General features: G+C 54.6%; 1 protein-coding gene across 2 annotated transcripts in view; it reads left to right on the top strand.

Moving 5' to 3' along the window:
• ASTN1 (astrotactin 1) overlaps positions 1-18,963 on the top strand; it is a 54,720-nt gene that overhangs the window by 24,871 nt on the left and 10,886 nt on the right. The window contains exons 4-16 of one of the 2 annotated variants that reach the window (XM_027778637.2): positions 450-596; positions 1,051-1,158; positions 2,224-2,373; positions 3,405-3,572; positions 3,774-3,858; positions 11,561-11,635; positions 12,130-12,267; positions 12,656-12,806; positions 13,526-13,692; positions 13,889-14,083; positions 14,408-14,535; positions 16,804-16,908; positions 17,081-17,269. In XM_027778637.2, coding sequence (XP_027634438.2) covers positions 450-596; positions 1,051-1,158; positions 2,224-2,373; positions 3,405-3,572; positions 3,774-3,858; positions 11,561-11,635; positions 12,130-12,267; positions 12,656-12,806; positions 13,526-13,692; positions 13,889-14,083; positions 14,408-14,535; positions 16,804-16,908; positions 17,081-17,269 — 1,806 coding nt within the window. The remainder of the gene's footprint in view (positions 1-449; positions 597-1,050; positions 1,159-2,223; positions 2,374-3,404; positions 3,573-3,773; positions 3,859-11,560; positions 11,636-12,129; positions 12,268-12,655; positions 12,807-13,525; positions 13,693-13,888; positions 14,084-14,407; positions 14,536-16,803; positions 16,909-17,080; positions 17,270-18,963) is intronic. The other variant, XM_027778638.2, reaches the window with a different exon arrangement.

Here is an 18,963-nt window from a genome sequence, read left to right as displayed (position 1 = left end):
TGCCATCAGTATGATTCAGAGTTAACGCTGTCTTCTGATCACCAGCAGGGATTCCCTGAGGCTTGTAACACACTTGCTTGTGGGCCATATTACTAAACAAGCCATCCAACTGGAGCTTTCTCAACTGAGACATGGTTTGGGAAGACCATGGTGTGATTCCTAAAGCTCTCCAGGGGTTTTCTTTACAGACCTGAGTACGTAGAAGTGCCCTGAGAGGCTGAATGTTAAATCTCAGCTTTTGGCTAGCTTGGTGGAGGTGCCGGTCCCCCTCAGGCTTTGAGGAGCTTGTGAGGGTGCACTGGAAGCAGCTTGGCCCCGTGGCCACAACACCCTGGTTGCCTCATACAGATGCTGGAGATGGATCTGGGCAAATCTCTCTCTTTCTCACCTCCCTCCTATTTTAACATCTTTATCCCTGAAAGATTTTGCCTTCAATTCTTCCTGCTCAGGGAGTGATAATGCCAAGCTGTCCCTGATGAACAAGTACAAGGACAACATCATTGCCACCAGCCCCGTGGACTCGAACCATCAGCAGGCGACTCTGCTGTCCCACACCTCCAGCAGCCAGCGCAAGCGCATCAACAACAAAGCGCGAGGTAGGGGGTGTCCCTGGGATGGACAGGGTGCTCTGGGCTCCCACCCACCCACGGTCCAGCAATTTTCCCCCTCCTGGGATGGAGAAAGGAGGCCAGTGTTGGGTGAGAGCGTGAAAAGGAGGGTTTGGGTGGGGGGAAGCAGAAACAGTGGTGTCTGCAAGGGTGCAGATGATGTTGGGTTGGTTGGATGCAAAGATGCAGAGGGTGTTTGCCACAATAAATATTTTATTATACTGGCGTGGCCACAGGGAAAAGTTGCAAACTAATGGGAGCCATGGCAGGGGGCATGGCTGTGTGTGGTGGGAAGGGGAGAACACACTATCCCTGCTGCGCCTGGCAGACAAGGCTCCTGGTCTCCAAGGCAAGGCTTGCCCTGAAGGGGTGATGCAGGATGTGATGGCTCAGGGTGGCATGGTGCCAGCCCTGCCATGACCACACTCGGTGTCCCCTGCAGCCGGCTCAGCATTTCTCAACCCTGAGGGGGACTCGGGGACGGAGGCAGACACCGATCCCCAGCTGACCTTCTACACAGATCCCTCACGGAGCCGGAGGCGCAGCCGAGGTGGGTGCGGGCACGGAGGCGGGTGGTGAGCCGTGGCCCCTCTTGCCTTGTTTGCCGTTGCCTCTCCAGGTTTGGAGACTTTCCATCAGCAAAAGATGGAAATCCAAGCATGATCTGGGCTGCCGTGGGCAGGTGCCGGTCCCTGCTCCCACAGCGGGCTGCTGCTGCTCTCCGGTGGAGTTTCTCAGCAGAGGAGGAAATTTATTCTGATTTTTTTGCTGGAGGCTTCTGCTGGGCTTTGGTGTGTATTAATGAGTAACATGCTTCAGAGGCTGTCCCGTGAGCTCCCGTGCTGCTGCTCAGCGTGGTGCTGCTGCGAGTTTGCTCCAGCATCATGCATGTGTGAGCTGTATGTACAGTGGAGGATGGGGACAGGCTTGTTCCCCAGGCAGGATTCTCACCCCACTGCCCTGCACCATCCCTTTGGGAGGTTTTCCATCCCTTTGGGAGGTTTTGTCCTCTGGGGAAGAGAGTTTGTGTCTATTTTCCCTTTTTAAGCCTTGTTTGCTGGATGGTGCTTTGTTTTTCTGGGAGGCTGGTTCAGGTTTTGTTGCCGCAGGAGATACCCACTCAGCCCCCAGCCAGCTTTTTCCACTCAGCTTCTTCAGCTGAGAGATTAAAAGTCAAAGACCTGTGTGCCCTGAGCAGTTAGGGCTCTGGTGCTTTTTCAAAGGATCCAGGAGGCTGTTGTCATGGCAAAATTAACCTGAGAGAAATGCCGAGGAGGGAGGAAAAAAAAGGGATATTACCTTTCTTCTCAATATCTCTGCTCTGCTTTAAGTCCTGATGCTGCAAAGGTCTTGGTGTGCTGCAGTGCAGGGGTATGGGAGAGCCCAGGCTGCCAGGTTCTGGGGAGACCCTGGTCGCAGCAGACTGGAGGGAGGGTCCTGCAGCAAAGGCTGCTTCATGCTTTCGAAAATCCAAAGCAACTCTGCTTGGTTGGATTGATGCTGGATTTCCAGGGGACTGAGCAGGGACTCTACACCCTGAGATCCCCTGGCTGCACCCCAAGATCTTCCTGGGTCCCTGAGGTCACAAGTTTGACTGTGCTTTCATGTTTTGCAGTGGGGTCCCCCCGGAGTCCTGTGAACAAAACCACACTGACCCTCATCAGTGTGACGAGCTGTGTCATCAGCCTGGTGTGCTCTTCCCACATGAGCTGCCCTCTTGTTGTCAAGATCACCCTCCACGTCCCTGAGCACCTCATTGCTGATGGTGAGCACCCACCCCATGGTCTTACCCCCCACTCCTGCCCCGTTCTGTAAGCTGTAATGGAGGAGAGGAGGGAATGATGGAGAGAACAGATGCAGGATGGGTGTAGGTTGGAGGGGACAGGCATGGATTGGAGGGTACCAGTGCATGACAGAGGGGATGCATGGGATGGAGGGGATGGGCACAGGACAGAGGGGATGGGTGGAGGACAGAGGTGGCTGTTGTGGGATGGAGAAGATGGCTGCAGGACAGAGGGGACAGGTGTGAGATGGAGGGAACCAGTGAGGGAGTGACGGATGGAGTGGTACCAGATGGAGGGCATGGGTACAGGACAGAGGAGACAGATACAGGATGGAGATGGTTGTTGTGGGACAGAGGTGATGGGTGCAGGATAGAGGGGACAGGCATGGGATAGGGGGTATCGGTGTGGGACACAGGTGTGGGGCACAGGGCTTGGATGCAGGGTGGAGGAGATGGGCGCAGGACTGAGGGGACCATTGTGGCGTGGGGGGGACAGGCATGGGATGTAGGGGATGGGGATGGAATGGAGTGAACCATCAGGGGATGAAGGACATCACTGTGGGATGGAGGGGACAGGTGTGGAGTGGAGATGGCTGTTGTGGGACAGAGGGGACAGGCACAGGGGTGGAGGTGGCTGTCACAGGATGGAGGATAGGCATGGGACAGAGCGGGCCATCACAGGGCAGAGGAGATGGGCATGGGTCAGACGATTCACTGTGGAACAGAGGGTGCTGCTGTGAGACAGAGGGCACTGTCTCAGGATGAAGGGGGTGGACAAGAGATGAAGGAATCCATCATGGGATGGAGGGGACCATCACGAGGTGGAGGGGACCATCATGGGATAGAAGGATCCATCACAGGATAGAGGGGACCATCATAGGATAGAGAGATCCATCACAGGATGGAGGGGTACCATCGTGGGATGGAGGGGTCTATTATGGGATGCAGGGGACCATCATGGGATGGAGGGAACACCAGCGAGTCACCGCTGCTGACTACCCTTTTGCTGGCAGGGAGCCGGTTCATCCTGCTGGAGGGGAGCCAGCTGGACGCTAGTGACTGGCTGAACCCGGCGCAGGTCGTCCTCTTCTCCCAGCAAAACTCCAGTGGGCCCTGGGCCCTGGACCTCTGCGCCCGGCGCCTCCTCGACCCCTGCGAACACCAGTGTGACCCCGAGACTGGTAGGTGGTCAAGCAGTTGGGTGGCTTTGGGAGGTCACCTCTGCTCAGCCCAGCTTTGGTGGGATAATGCCTTCTTGCCTCACTCCACGTGCAACAACGGAGCTGCTGGGTGCCCCGTGTGGCTGCAGGCTGGGCTCAGCGGGGAAGCACGTGGAAAGCTTTGTCCTCCCCCGTCCCTCCTGTCCCCCCCTTTCTCCATAGGTGAGTGTCTCTGCTACGAAGGTTACATGAAGGACCCTGTGCACAAGCACCTCTGCATCCGGAACGAGTGGGGAACGAACCAGGGGTGAGTGCGCTTGCCGCAGTGCGCCCGGGCTTGGTCCGCCCTCGCACGAGCTGCTGGGCTTCAGCAGCCATGTAGTGGGGCTCTGGCAAATGCTCTTGGGGGAAAGAATTAGAAGCATCTGGGTGAATAGTAAGGCCAGCGTACAGCAGGGCTCTGCAGCAGGTCTGCAGGAGGCGAGGTCTTCTATTCTTGGAAATAATCAGAGATGATGTGGAAGGGGCCATTGCTAGGTTTCAGAGTAAACACCCCCTGGCGAAGATTGAGGCTGCTTCTCTTCCCCTTGCGGGCACTCTCCTCGGCATCCTGCACTTCACGGGTCTTTCAGTGTGGGTGTGCAGGGCATCAGAGGAGGGCTGAGGTCAGGCTGAGGTCCCCGGTGGAGGATGGAGGCTGCGGGCTGGGGACACCCCATTGAAAATTGGGCAAATTAGATGGTTAGGTGCCATGGCCTAGAGGGAGCAGAGGAGTTGCCATCTGCTCCACAGCTTTGCACTCATGGAAGTACAAAGGGAAATTTTTCTGATGTTTTGGCAGCAATTTGATGGGGGATCCCAAACATTCCCATCTCTCTGTGACCCTTGGAGGATGCCCCATCTGGTCCTTAACACTCACGGATCTCTGATATGCAGATGGGGACTTCCAGGGATGGCTGGAGGTAGTGTGCAGAAAGCCAGGACACCCCCAAAACCAGAGGCCTCATGTGTACCGCCACCTTCAACCCCCTTTTTCCCCCCATTTCATATTGTTGTACCACAGCTGGATCTGCGGCAGCGGCAGCCCCGCACGTGGCAGGACGCCCTCTCTGAAGTTATTAGTCTTCACAGCGGGAAGAGAAAATCATCAAAGGCTGGGCTTGGCGGCACCCCTGCCGTGCTGCTGTGCCAGGGGATGGCAGCTGCGGGGAGCTGCCTGCGCCGGCCAGCCCCGGCTGCATCCCTTTGAACTGGGGCCCAGGGAGAGCACTGCTGCTCTGTCTCCAGCCTCTTCTCTGTTTTTTTAATTTTAAAAGCAATTTAGCAATTAAACCCAGTGCGGAGCACCAGCCGTGGGAGACAAGGGCGGCTGTTGTTGTGGGTGCCCTGGGCCAGGCTGGGGATGAAGTGATGCTCATGGCACAAGTGGCCCCATGCTGGGGATGTGATGGGTGGTGTGGTCAGGGTCCCCAAGCCACTGTGAGGTATTGCTGCTGGGGTGGGAAAATGCAAGCAGAAATACAGCTCCCTGCCCTGTTCCCCGCCAGGGGACAAGTGTCCAACAGGGATGTCCCCAGATCCCCTGTGCCCAACTAATCAGAGGAACTGAGCCATGGGACTGGGCTGTGGGAAGGAATATTCCCCTTGCCAGGAACTTGCCTGTTTTGGGATGTGTTGTGTTTAGGGGTGTCTCACAGTGGGTTGGAAAGAGTCCACGGCCACCCACAACTGCACATGGCTTTGGTGCCAGCCTGTGCCTCAGGCAGATTTGCAAGGTCATGGGTCCATGACCTTGCAAAAAGCAAGAAGGCAAATGACTTTGTCCATTGAGGCAGGTAGTAAAAATGGTTAAGCATGGTGGAGAAGCATTTGCTCCCTTCCCCTGTGCTTTTCCTTTGCTCCTGGGTGTGGGTCTGCATCTTCACACTTTTCCTCCAGTGCACAATGCTCTTCTCTAGCTTCTTCTTCCTAATCTAGCTGCTCCGGCGTCTAAAGGGAAAGTGGAGAAAAAGCTGCTTTCAGGTGAATTGGGACGAAACATAGATGGTAACAAGAAGGAAAGAAGCCAAGGCCAGGAAGGACAAATCCACTCCTGAAGCCCTCTGGACCTGTTTGCAGCTCCGGACCTAGCTTTAGTCTCAGCAATGCCAACCCAAAGGGTGCTCAGGACCCACTCTGTTCCTCCAGGGGATTTAGAGTTGCCTTTCAGACCCAGCTCCACCCCAGTGCCCCCATGGGGGCCTTCTGCTCATGCTTGAGCTCTGCCTTTCCTTCTGCAGCAGTGTTCATACCTGGCCAGGATACATACTGTCTTGGGTCTTATCTCATATAGCAGAGTTGGCTACGGCAAGTTACACGCAGTTTCCAACATACTTTTCTGTTTGGAGCAGAGAAACCTAGCAGGTCTCTTTTTCTCCAAAGTGCAACACAGCCCTAGACCATGGTGGGGCCACTGAAGTCCTTCTGCCCTTCTCTGGGCTCTTGAGAAGGCTCTGACACTGCAGCATAGGGGCTTTTTCAGCACCACCCTTTCAGAGCTCCTCTTTTGAGCTGTTTGAAACCAGGGTTATGTTGTGTTTCTTCCTTGAACTTGTCAGGTTTTTGTTTCTGAAAATGGCAGCAGCTGAAACCACACTTCACCACCACTGCCTGCAGCTTCCACTGTAGATAGGGGCGCTTGAAAGCATGCCCACACTAAGCATTGTGATGCAGAGGCCAACCTGATGTTTAATGTTTTTTTTTTCTGCGCTGTGATCTGTTCCTGATGTCCAGGTGCTGCTTGGTGCAGCTCTGCTTGCAAGGGCTTGTGATGGTGGAGGTATCTTCTATCTGCCTAAAGTGTCCCCTGTGAACCCTTGGCCTCCACAGGGTCATGTCTGTGATGAACTCTCTTTGGTCCAGCAGAACTGTCTTGCCAGAGCCTGTTTAACTGAACGACTTGTAGCTTTAACCTGGTGTTTACGTTTTAGGGGGTGGAAGTTGAGCTGCCGGGCTACGCTGTCTTATGTTGCCCTCACCAGCTCGCTCCCAGCTCCAGCCTAACCGGCTTGTCCACAGGCTCACCTGGAAGAGCTGTCTGCAAATCCTCTACTCTCTCCCCGCAAATTCCAAGGCAAGATCGACTGTGCCTGAATCGCTTCTGACTGTTTGTCTAAGACGCTCTAACCCCTCCAGCACTGGAGCGATGTGCTGCAGCCATGGGTGGCACCAGCAGGCAGCAAGTCCATCCCCAGAGAAGCCACGCTGGCTCTTAGCAAGGGGGAGGTCACCAAAGCAGGACCTGGGGGCTCTGCCAAATCCCTCGGTGTGCTTGGGAGCGATGCAGACTTCCTAGGGTGGCATTTTGATCTGAAAACTCATTTCAACCCTTTGGTTTAGATAGGTTTGCCACTGGTTTGTTTTTATTTACAGTGATTATGGGTTGACTGGGTGTCTGTTCAGTCAGCAGCATCTAATTTTGCTCATGGAGGCGAGCTCATCTTTGAACTATTATTGGCGATGGCAGTGAGTCTTTGTGTGTTGTGTGTATTTTGGGTACCGTGCTGAGATCCATGCCTCTGCGGTACGTCTTTTACCCAATGCATCCGGTCCCTAAATCTTCATCAGTTTTTCAAAAAATAAAATCTTTTTGATCATAGGTAGCAGATACATTTGATCAGCTGGGGTGTTTTTTTTGTGCTGCTCTTCAGCTGTTTTAAACAAATCTGGCTGGTGCTGTTTGTGTGTTCACAGCCTGTCTTCCTACTTTGATATGCATTGTTAATTAGCTGCTTTTTGGCTCTTACTCTAATGTTTCCCAGGTAGGATGCAGTTTCCAGCAGCCCAACCAACCTTGCCTCATCTTTGCTTATCAAACCAAATTCCTGTGGTTACTTCATGGTATGACTTGACCAAAAGTCTCATCAGCTCATTCTGCCTTTAGTTAATAAGCCGTTACCTGCCCGCATTTGTACTTCTTCATCTCAGCCCTTAGATCCATCGTGCCATGGCCCATGACTCATCCCCATGTGCGGTTCTTGCCTGGGTGTCCTTTTCAGACACCCTGATGAGATTTAAGAGGGTCTGCATTTAAGGAGTCTTTCTCGACATGCCCTTTCAACTTGTAACGGGCTTCACCCCAGCATGGGGAGCTTTTAGGTCACGTTAAGGCAATTTGTTGAATGTGTCTGGCTGGGCGCTTTCATCCTCTTCTAGCAGCTGGCAAGCGAGGGCCACCCCAGCCCCACTCCCAAGCAGGGTGAGTTACCCTTCTCTCCACCCCACAGCCTGGCATCCTGTTTTTCCAGCAAGAGCCCATGACCTGCTCACCTACCTCCCCTTCCCACAGTGCTGCTTCTCCTCTGCATGCGGTTATCCCCCTCCCTGGCCATGCACCAGCTCCTCCTGTCCCAGCCCCACGCGCTATCCACTCCCCACCCCACAGAAGAAGCAGGAACATGCTGAAATAACAAGGACAGCACTTTTCCTGCTTAGAGTCTTTTTTTTCTCTCCTTTTCCCTTTTTTCCCCCACCCCTTTTTCTATATTTTTTCCCCCTCTGCCTCTCTCCATCCCCTGCTGTGTGCCTCGGCTTTGCGAGCTTGAAGGACAGCCAGATAAAAAGCTCCTCTTTCTTTCAGATCCTTTCACCAAACCACCCATCCGCCTCCTCCTCCTGCCTCATTCTCCTTGCAGATTTACGGGCAGCCCAGGGAGAAAGTGCTGGCATTAGCATTTTTAATAAAGAGCTGCTTGGAAGGGATGGCAGGGGGTGGGGAGGTGGGAAGGGGAGAGGCATAGGCAGCTGAAACCCAAGCAAAGACATTGCAAAGCAAAACAAAGTCAGGGAGGAGCCGGGATGGACGTCGCTGGCATGAGAAGTTGGCAGTTTGATGCTCATGTCACATCTGCTCTCTGCTCGCCCCCCCATCAGGGTGGTGTTGGGTCTTCATGGGTCCCCACTTTATTGTGGGGAGTGGATCCTGGGGCTGCAGAAGGGGTGCAGGCAGCGTCGGGATGCTTCTGGTCCATTCACCCTGGGCTTGAACTCCTGAGCCACCAGCGAAGGGATGCGGTGAGCACATTTGTCCACGCACTGGGAGCTGGTGCTTTGATGCCATGATGGGGTTCAGCATGGCCATCTTCATGCTGCTCAACAGGTGGAAACCCCCAGGAGCACAGGGGGTCAGGCAACCAGACATGAAGTCGCATATTTCATGTGTAACAGCCCATCACCTTCTCCTCCAGTGGCATTTCAGCTGCACTCAGGTGCAGTGACTTCTCAGTGCCTTCAGCAAAGACCGTCTCCTGCAGCCCCTTCGACCTCCCTTGCCAAACCAGCTGCTCCACATTAGTTGACCGTGGTCGCATCCTGCAGGCACCAGCCTTTGATTCCTCATCCCACCCATCTTGTCTAGAAGAGCTTTGCAGGGAGCAAGGACCAGCAGGAGCACAGTTCTTAACGCTGGAAGTCAGTCTGGCTTTGTCCCCTTGGGGATGCAATTCAAGCATGGCCAGCATCCTGTTGAGGTGGGTCAGAGCATCACCAGCAGCATCAGGTCTGGAGGCCTTAGCAGGTATTTCGGGAGCTTCCACTGAAGCCCAGATCTGGAGCAAAGCATAGCTGATGGTCCAGCTGGAAAAAGCAGAAGCCTGAAGATCATCCTGGGAATGCACTGGCAGCGCTTTGGCTGTGGGAACTTGCTGACTGAGTGTGGGGAGTTTGCTGGTTCTCAGCTGCCCTGGTGTTCCCCTGTGGTGTTGTTTCAGACACCTACTCAAGTGCCAAGGCTTGCAGGGAGCTGAGAGCTGTCATTTCTGGCCCATTTAATCCAACCTGACAAGGTGCAGAGCTGCTTCTGATCAGTCCCACTTTCCTTTGTGAGCTCTGAAGATCATGCAACCAAAATACCTGCCAAGAGCAACAAAAACCACAGCAGCGAGGTGCCTCCAGCGATCACAGAAAGCAAGGAGGGAGACAGCCGTGTGGGCACAAGCTTGCATGCATGGGAGAGAGAGGAGGAGGTGAAACAGAGGCAGAGGCACAGCGGGGAAAAGGCAGTGATGGAGGAGGTGAGGTGTGCCTGGGGGAGGAGATCTCGCCCCATCCTCTGCAGCAGAAGGCACAAGTCAGCAAGGGTGCATGGGTGGAAATGTTGGCACTGAGCTCTTGAAGAGCCTCCTCGGAGATGAGGATGGGTAAGTGCCTCTTGTTGAGCTGGAGGTCTTGTGTGGAGACTGTCTCGGCTTACCCACAGAAGGTACCATGTCCTCGAGGACTTGGTGGTGCCTGGCAGCATGAGTTGTCCCCTGCCTCCTAGTCATGCAGCTAAAGGCTGAACATCCCTTTTAATGGGTCTTTTTTGACCCCAAGCAGAGGCAAAGTGGGGCCGGCTGGGGAGATGCCACATGATCCCTTCCTGGAGCGTGGAAGCTTTTTCCCCAGCTTAAAGCCATCATCACGCAAATTTTAGCCACGGTTGGAAATTGCACCCTGGGTTGATGCAAGATTGCTTGGGCACTGATTTCCACCCACCAGGCAGGTCTAAGCTCACCACCTAGCATGTCCTGGAGGTGTTGGCATCCATGGGCTGCCAGATGTGCCATCTGGCGAAGGTCCAGCAGCCGTGACGCTGTCGCAGTGCCTTTCCCAGTGCTGAGCTCCGCCGCAAGCCCAGAGCTGCTCTTCATAACTGCTTTTCCATCCAAATCAATAGGGAACAATACGTTGCCTCTGCTTTTGTTCCCTGCCCGGTGTGCTCCCGAGAAGCAAGAATAAAACCCATCTGCGGGAACGCTGGAAGGTAGAGGCGCGTTGGTGAGACACAAGGAGCACATCGCTTTCTGGCTGAAGCTGACCTCATTCAGGGCAATCCGATCTGCGGGCTGAATGTAATCCCCGCTCCCAGCCAACCGGACGGGAAAATGGCATTGTATCCCAGCGAGGAAATGAGACGGTGCGCTGTAATCCTGCAATCAGGATTTTTTTATTTTTTTTTTTGTCCTTGCTGAAATAACTTCAGATTAGAAATTAAAGTGCTTGTGCAGGAGAGCTGTAATTGCCTCTGGAGAAAATCCCTGGGCTTGTTGGCGGCACCTGATACTCTCACCCTGAATTCTAACAGCGGCAATGTGACAGGATGGAAAAATCTCTTTCTTTCCCCAGCTTTGAGCTCTTGCAGAAGGGATTTTGAGCTTTAGGGTTTGGGAGTGGGGTTTGTGTTGCCTGATTGAAAGCCTACCCATGGTCGGGTCTCTGTGCCTCCCCTTGCTCTGCTTTGTCGGCCTCGCTCTGCAAGCGATGCTCTGCCAGTGGGGCTGTGCCGCTGGGGATGCATGTCCTGTGGTATCATGGCCCTGGGTGTCCCAGCAAAGGGCACCAGCCACCGAATTGTGGTGGCACATCACCTTGTGCTATCTAGGGTGGCAGAGATGGAGGAGATGGGGCGATCAGCTCTCCAGCCTCCTGCTTGGCTCCAAGCTCCCAGCTTGTCTTCCAGACCCCTTTGCAAAGTCCCACAGGGGCTGAGGCTTGCTCAGCTCCGCTCCTGGAACAATGAAACTGAAGGAGAATGAGTCAGGTGGTGAAGCTGCTGCCCTGGTCCTAACATGCTCCCTTCCAAAAGCCTCACAGAGAGGGTTCAGCTGCTTTTTGGTTTTATTTTTCCATTTCGATGGCTGTGACACAAATCACTAAAACGGGGGCTGGCAGGGCGGTACCCAAGCATGCAGAAGTGTGAGGCTCGTGAATGTGGGGGCGACTGGAGTGCACTGTGCCCCAAAATAAGGGATGTGATACACCACTGACCCATTGGCAGGTTGGGGCTGGGCGAGGATCTGATGTTGCAGAAACCCCAAAATTAAGATCTTGGATGTAGGGCTGTTTTATCACCTTGTCCTGGCTTGGTTTGAGCTGTCTTGTCCCAGGACCCCTCTGCAGGTGAGCTGTGGGCTAAGCAGGGGAAGCATTTTAGGCTGTGAGTGGCAGCAGGGACATGATGCTGGTGTGATGCTCTTTAGTTTCTCTTCCAGGCCTTGGCCATACACCATCTTCCAGCGTGGCTTTGACTTGGTGCTGGGCGAGCAGCCGTCCGACAAGATTTTTCGGTAAGTGGTAAAAGCAACCTTTGGAGCTCCAGAATACAAGTCAGGGCATATTGGCAGGCTGGTACCTCAGCTGGCAGTGCTAAGCATGGCTGTCCTGTGCCACCTCCTGGGGACATGCAAGCAATGCTGGGAAGGCCCAGGTGCCATGTGGGATGCTAGATGCCCAGCAGCTAGTTCCTCCTCTCCGTTTCCGTGTGTGGTGAGTGAGGTTTAGGCTCTGAAGGAGGATTTCTACTGAAAAGGGAAGTGCCTTTCTGTTGTTTAGTTTTGTTTTGTTTCAGTTTGGTTTTAAATTACCTAAATTACACGTGCTTTTTGGGTGTCATTTGGGTGCATTCAGAGGAGCCACCCCACTTTATGCTGCCCATCTGGCTTTGCTCAGGCTGGCATCCCTGCAGGGCAGGAGAGAGTTTCAAGGGCTTGGGTTTGGGTAGAGGCAGCCCTATGGGCTTGGCATTTCCCTCCATGCCAGCCTTTGCTGCTCTCTCTGCCAGGTTCACCTACACCCTGGGGGAAGGCATGTGGCTGCCGCTGAGCAAGAGCTTCGTCATCCCACCAGCCGAGCTGGCCATCAACCCCTCGGCAAAGTGCAAGACTGACATGACGGTGATGGAGGATGCAGTGGAGGTCAGGTAGGTGCGATGGCGGGGCAAGGGTGTTTAGGAGGCATTTCAGCAAATAAACCAGTGGTGTGTCCCTGGAGTGAGAGGACCAACCCAAAGCACATGGAAGTTGATGACAGCTGGGACCTCCACCCCACGTCTTGCAGGTGGAGATTAGTATGTCCATTAACCTGCCTCTCTCTGATGCCTGTAAAGATGAGCCTTTGGAGGTAGCTCTCTTCGTCTCAGCAGCTCCTGCATCCCTCTAAAAACTTGGTAGCTATTCAGTTTGCTGTCAGCCCAAGGGAAACCTGAGGTCCACAAAAACTCATGCAGCAGCTGTGGTCACGCACACATTTGCAATGTCGCACTGGAGCAGTGACACACCTCCTCCTCCTCCTCCTCCTCCTCCTTGCAGGGAAGAGCTGATGACCTCCTCCTCCTTCGACAGCCTGGAGGTCCTCCTTGACTCCTTCGGCCCTGTCCGGGACTGCTCCCGGGACAACGGGGGCTGCAGCAAGAACTTCCGCTGCATCTCGGACCGCAAGCTGGACTCTACCGGCTGCGTGGTGCGTGGCCCCCAGGGACCTGCCAATCTCCTTTGGTGTGAGCACGGAGGGGGAGGGCGGAAGGGGAAGGGCTGCATCCTTCCTCCCTTCCCATTGCCTCGGGATGGATATTTTGGGGTTGGTTTTGCAGTGGGAAGAGATGTTTTCAGGCTGGCATCTCCTTCATCCCTGCCCTGGCTGCACGCACACAGGCGGGAGCAAGAGCGCATCTGCTTGCTGGCTCTCTGGGAGGTCCCACATCACTCATGTGTGTCCCCTGTCACTACCACAGCCACTTTGCTGTGCAGGGAAGGCGTACACCCTGAAACAGAGTGGGGTGTGGGGCTGGGGAGTCCTGCTGCGATGCCACCGGAGCTGGACATTGGGGTGGGGAGGCTGTGAGCGTGGGGCACATGGTGGGTTTCGAAAGGGTAGCATTGCTTTGGTGGTCACCAGAGCTGGGTGCTGGTGAGTGGGGTTGATGCCAGCACATTACCTTGGTGGGGGAGCTTGGGGGGGCTCCTTTTCCAGGGGCTGCACTGTCCCCAAGGGCTGCAAAGAGGCTTTGGTGCAGGAGGAATATCTGCAGCCATGGGCGATGTTGCTGCTGTCTATCCTGCAGCCATCCAAGCATCGCTCAGGCTGCGATTTCCAGTGCTGGAGCCCTCCCCTCTGCCTCAGCCCCAGGGCCAGGTTTCTTCCTTGGGGGCTTCACCTCTTGCTTCCCCCACCCCTGCCAGTGCCCGACAGGACTGAGCCCCATGAAGGACGGCACAGGTTGCTATGACCGTCACGTTGGTGTGGACTGCTCAGATGGCTTCAATGGGGGCTGCGAGCAGCTGTGCCTGCAGCAGATGGTCCCCCTGCCCGAGGAACCCCTGCTCTACAACATCCTCATGTTCTGCGGGTGAGTGACCCATCACCGCCCTGGCCACAGGAACATCCCCGAAGTGCTGCTGTACCTTGCCGTTGCCAGCCTGAGCTTGTAGGGTTGGGTGGGAGGGTCTCCTCTGTTCCCAGCATCCCTACTGGGGTGGCCTGGTGGCCCCAGTCCCTACTGGTGGGGGCTGCAGTTGACGGTGTACCCTGTGCTGGCTTCCCAGGTGCATTGAGGACTACAAGCTGAGCACGGATGGGCGGTCATGCCAGCTTATCTCGGAGTCGTGCCCTGAGACGGGGGACTGCGGTGAGCCCCGTGAGATGCCCATGAACCAGACACTCTTCGGGGAGATCTTCTATGGCTACAATAACCACTCCAAGGAGGTGGCCGCGGGGCAGGTGCTCAAAGGGACGTTCAGGTGAGCTGGGGACATGGGGAGGTGACCCCAGCAGGGTCAGACCTCACCATTCTCTCCAAGAAGACATGGGAAGCAGCCTGAGACCGGGCCTTAGCAGACTGCCTGGTGCATCCACATCTGGCCAAGCTTTGCAGGAGATGGAGGGGCTGGTGAGGAAGGCGCATCTGAAGCTTCCCATCTAGAGTAGACATCTCTGTAACCTGTACCCAAAGGAAAGGCTTGGTGCTGGGTGGCTTTTTGGGTTGTGTCTCCAGCTGGTGGGGATGATCCCAGGCAGTTCCCCAGTCCTCTAGCCCTTCCTTCCTCTCTGCAATTAACTTCCAGGCAGAACAACTTTGCCCGGGGACTGGAGCAGCAGCTGCCAGATGGGCTGGTGGTGGCCACAGTGCCCCTGGAGAACCAGTGCCAAGAGGAACTCTCTGACCCCACACCCGACCCTGAGTTCCTCACTGGTGAGTGAGTCCAGCCAGACCTGTGCTTCTCCCAGCAGGGTGGCTGCTGGCATGCCTGGCTTCAGCACCTACCCCTCCCAGGGGATATATCTACCATGGGATGTACTTCATCTGGCTTTAGCATCTCTTGCTCACCTGCAGCAGCAGCAGTGGTAAGAGCAAGGCATTAAAAATGAAGGAGAGGGAAAGGCTGTAAATTAATTGTACAGTGTAAAAGCTCAAGTGTCCATTGGATATTTTGGGTATTTCAAAGAGGATTTTTTTTTTTTATTCAAGGCAAAAAGGTTTTCCAAATACTTTTAATCTGATTTCCAAATCAGAACCCCCTTGCTGGCATAACAAAGCATTCAAACCCTGCTGGAACAAAACTAGAATGTTTTGGGTTGTCCTGCCAGAGCATCATGGGCCATGAGCGATAGGGTTATCATGGATTCCTAGACAACCTTCAAGGACATACTTTTCTTCCACCGCTTTGCCAGCACCCCTAAATAGCCTTTGTTTCCTTGGTACTTTTACTGTTGGCTGAAATGGCTGAGGACACCAGGCAGCTACTAAGTGAGGGATGTGGATAGTAAGGTCTTTTGGAAGGTGTCTGCTGGGTGGTCTCATACAAGACCTTGTGCATTTGCTTTGTTTGGCAGAGCTCCCAGGAGGGTTTTCGGGAGCACCCATGGGCTGGACCCAGGGTCTGGTGGGTGGTGGTTGCCCTGACCAGGTGCATGGCGAGGTAGCCCTGTGCGTAGGCAGATGCAGGCAGGGAGGAGGGTGCTGACAGGTCCCAGCAGGGCTGAGCTACCCCAAAAAAGACGTGTTGGTGGGTCACCCCTGCAGCCATGGGGATGCTCAGCCCTGGATGGAGGACACCTGCTTCCTGATGAGGCTGTACTGCCTTTGACGTGGTTACCTGGATGTAACGAAGGCACGGCCACTGGGGCCTCAGCATCACAGCAGGATTGGTGGGACTGGGACTCCACTGGCAATTATGTTGGTGAGGCAGAAGCCAGTAAATTACCCTATTCATTTCCCACTACTCTGCTGGCTCTTTGTGGCTGATTAAGGAAAAAAAAAAAAAAAAGAAAAGAAGTAAAATCTTCCCTGCTTGTTGGTAAGTAGATCTGGATATTGCTGTCAGTACACGAGAGGCAGAGCTGCTGAGTAAGGAAGGGCTGGTTTTGCATAAACACTTTGCAGCGAAGAGCTGCTGGGAGCAGCCAGCACCAAAGGGAGAGGCACTGGAAGGCAAAGGATCTTATCCTGCTTATCCTCTGCCTTCGTTTCTTGTTATGGAGGGGGAAGGTGCCCATTGTCATCCTCCTGAACTCCTGCTGCGTGGCTGTTTAGCAGCAGTTTGCCACTTCAGCGCCGAGCAGAGGTGTGTATGATGGCTGTACAGCAGCAGAGCTGTGAGGGAGGAGGTAGCTGTGTCCTGGCATCCTGCTGTGGCACACCAAGGGATGCTTTGATCACCAAAATCAGAGCCGTGGGCACCCTTCAATTCCTTTTCTGGGGCTTTGTCCAAAGCTCGGTGGCCTCTTTATCCCTCATGGAAGCTGAGCTGCCATGAACCTCAGCTTGTGTCTTGGGCAGGACACAGTGGCCGGCCAGCCTGCTCTCCATGAATTTCTGGCTCTCATAATGCCAGTGTTGGGGAATAAATGGCTGAGGAACAGAGTGTCTTCGCCTGGAGAAGAGAAAAAAACCCAGGTCCTGCTCAGCCCCAGCGTTGCCGTAATGCCTGAAGGGACCGTGAGCATTGACAAGTGGGGTCTCCCCCTGCACAGGTGTCCCACTCAGCTCAGTCCTGGACAAAAGGGACCCAGGGCCTCTTGGCTGGCCATGCTTGGGCACATGGGGCATGATGGTGACCATTCCTAGGCCTGCAAACAGCTCATTAAAACACGCAACTCTCATTAGTGAGATAATTAGCACACCTGGGCATGTCTTGGGAGCTGGTGGTGGGAAAGAAGCAGGAGGGGATGCAGGAGGAGGCTCGTTATCTTCTGACACAGAGCCCCAGACGGCAGGATGAAACAAACCCATGTGTTTTCCTTCAAAGCCATGATTTTAATTGCTGGGGAGCAGCTGACCCTCAGCTCCGAATGCCTGGCTGCCTCCCTGGGGGGTGTGGTGTATGCACAGTCCTTTCCCCTGGCTTCTTCCCCCCTGCTGGCTGTGCTGCCCCAGGCCCAGCACGAGGGGCTGCAGCCATCCCGGTGGTGAGGCATCCCTGAGCAGTGGTGCTGACCCCCCATGTCATTCCTCTGGCAGGGATGGTGAACTTCAGTGAGGTGTCCGGGTACCCCCTCCTGCAGCACTGGAAGGTGCAGTCAGTCATGTACCACGTCCGGCTCAACCAGCTGACCATCTCCCAGTGTAAGTGTGCCGGGCTGGGGGGGAGAAGGGAAAAGGGGTGGCAAGAGGACACACAGCCTTCTTCTGGCAGATGATGGGCTCAGAGGCTGGTTGCCCATCACAAGCATGCAGGGAGGTGGCAAGGGCTTGGGGTCCTTTGGGATCCGAGCATCAAATCCCATCTTCTCCCCAGCCTTCAGCAATGCGCTCCACTCTTTGGATGGGGCCACATCCCGTGGAGATTTCGTGGCACTGCTGGACCAGTTTGGCAACCACTACATCCAGGAGGCAGTGTACGGCTTTGAGGAGTCCTGCTCCATCTGGTATCCCAACAGGCAGGTCCAGCGGCAGCTCTGGCTGGAGTACGAAGACATCAGCAAAGGTAGGAGCCCTGCTCATCCCCAGGAAGGGTCTCCACAGCCACCCCATGTGAGCAGGACCTGGGTTTGCTTTCGGCATTGCAGGGAAAGTGCCCAGCCCGTGTCAGGGCTGCATCCCATCTCATCCTCTTATTTACAGCTTGCTCTTGCACCCTTTAATGCCGGCCAAAGGACTCCTGTGGACTACAGCACTTGTTAGTCCAGGCCAGAAAGGAAGATAAATACCCACTTCCCTAGGGAGATGAATGCACTAATCCCACCAAGCCATGCTGCCTGATTCTGGACTTAACTGTTATTTGTCTTTAATCCCGTTCCTCCTTTCCTTTTGTCTCCACCATATCTGCTCTCTACCACTTGCATCCTGCGGCCAGACTTTTTTCCTGCTAATGTGTTTTCTTCTCCTAGTCTGTCAGTGCTGCGCTTTTAATGTCCGGAAACCAGTTATGAACTGGGAGGTTCACTGTGGTGCCGGGGACATCTGGCACTGCTGCATCCCCTCCGGTGCCCTCACTACAGCGAGGTGTGACAGATCCCCAGTGGAAGGGGGTTTTGCAGGGAGGCAATGGCTGGTTTGGATTGAGCTTTCCAAAAGCAGAGGCAGCCCAATGCCTGCCTGCTGTCACCAGCACATCTCTTGTGCTTGCCTTTGCAAAGTTGCCTGCAGGCATTTTGCTGCCTGTGCTGGGGAAGTCGGGTTGCACCACCAAGGCTTGAGCAGCAAGCAAAAACCAGCTCCCAAGCCTGGACGTGGGGGATGCTGCGTGGAGCTGCTTCTTTTTAGGTGACCTTGGTTTGCTGCTCCCTGCCCAGGAGCTACCAGGTGCAGACAGCATGAGCTCAGAGCTCACAGGCACTGTGACCACCACATCATCTCCATTATGAAGCTTTATAATTCTCAGTATTGGCACCAGCCTTTGGTGCTGCTCTTGCTGTGTCCCGGCTGTGGAGACATTTGTTCTCTCTCCAAGGTTCTTGTGTGGGAAAAGCTTCTTTCTGAGCCTGAGTCTGGATCCTGTGGGCTCAGACCTCCTGGAGTGTGGACTTCTTCCCAAGCCCACCTGCGAAAATACAGACCCGTGGCTGTTTTGCTATGGGCTGTCTCCAGATGTAGCATCTTTTGATTGCAAGTACTTTTTTTTTTTTTCCCCTCCTGCAATTTCCTCCTCTTTGATTTTTTTCCTGCCTGGAGGCTTTTCAGGTCTGGCAGTCTCTTTCCACCCACAGTATCACATTTCGGTTTCGCTCTGGCACCTGCCACTTTCCCTCCTTTGCTTTTTGTTTGCAAACGTCAGGAGCTGGATATCGATTGAGAAATTGCAAGAGACAAATCATTCCCTAGCTCTTCTGCCTTTCCTCAGTGCCTGCTAAGCTGCAATTCACAGCCAGCTCAAAGCAATGTGTTTCCAGCTTGCTGGGGGTGTGGAGCAATGCTCTTGTACCCCGGGTTTTAATAGCCTTGCTTTCTTTGCAGGACTCTTGAGGATAGGCTAGTGTTGGCCCATTTCTCAGCAAACCCTTGCAACGAGATCTTCCCACTGAGCCATGGACGTGCTCTCCAGCAGCTCCCTGCAGCAGCCAGCCCGTACCAAGCCACCACCAGCGATGCCCTGAGCCTGCCCAAGGGGCAAGGCTTTGCCTGGGCATCCTTCAGCTTCCTCTGACACCACCAACCACCATCAGTGGTCCCTCTGGGCCG

The sequence above is a fragment of the Falco peregrinus genome, chromosome 10 (assembly GCF_023634155.1).
Source record: "Falco peregrinus isolate bFalPer1 chromosome 10, bFalPer1.pri, whole genome shotgun sequence".
In the NCBI taxonomy this organism is placed as follows: domain Eukaryota; kingdom Metazoa; phylum Chordata; class Aves; order Falconiformes; family Falconidae; genus Falco; species Falco peregrinus.
Note: the sequence above shows the minus strand (reverse complement) of the source record. Positions and strands in the feature narration are given on the sequence as shown.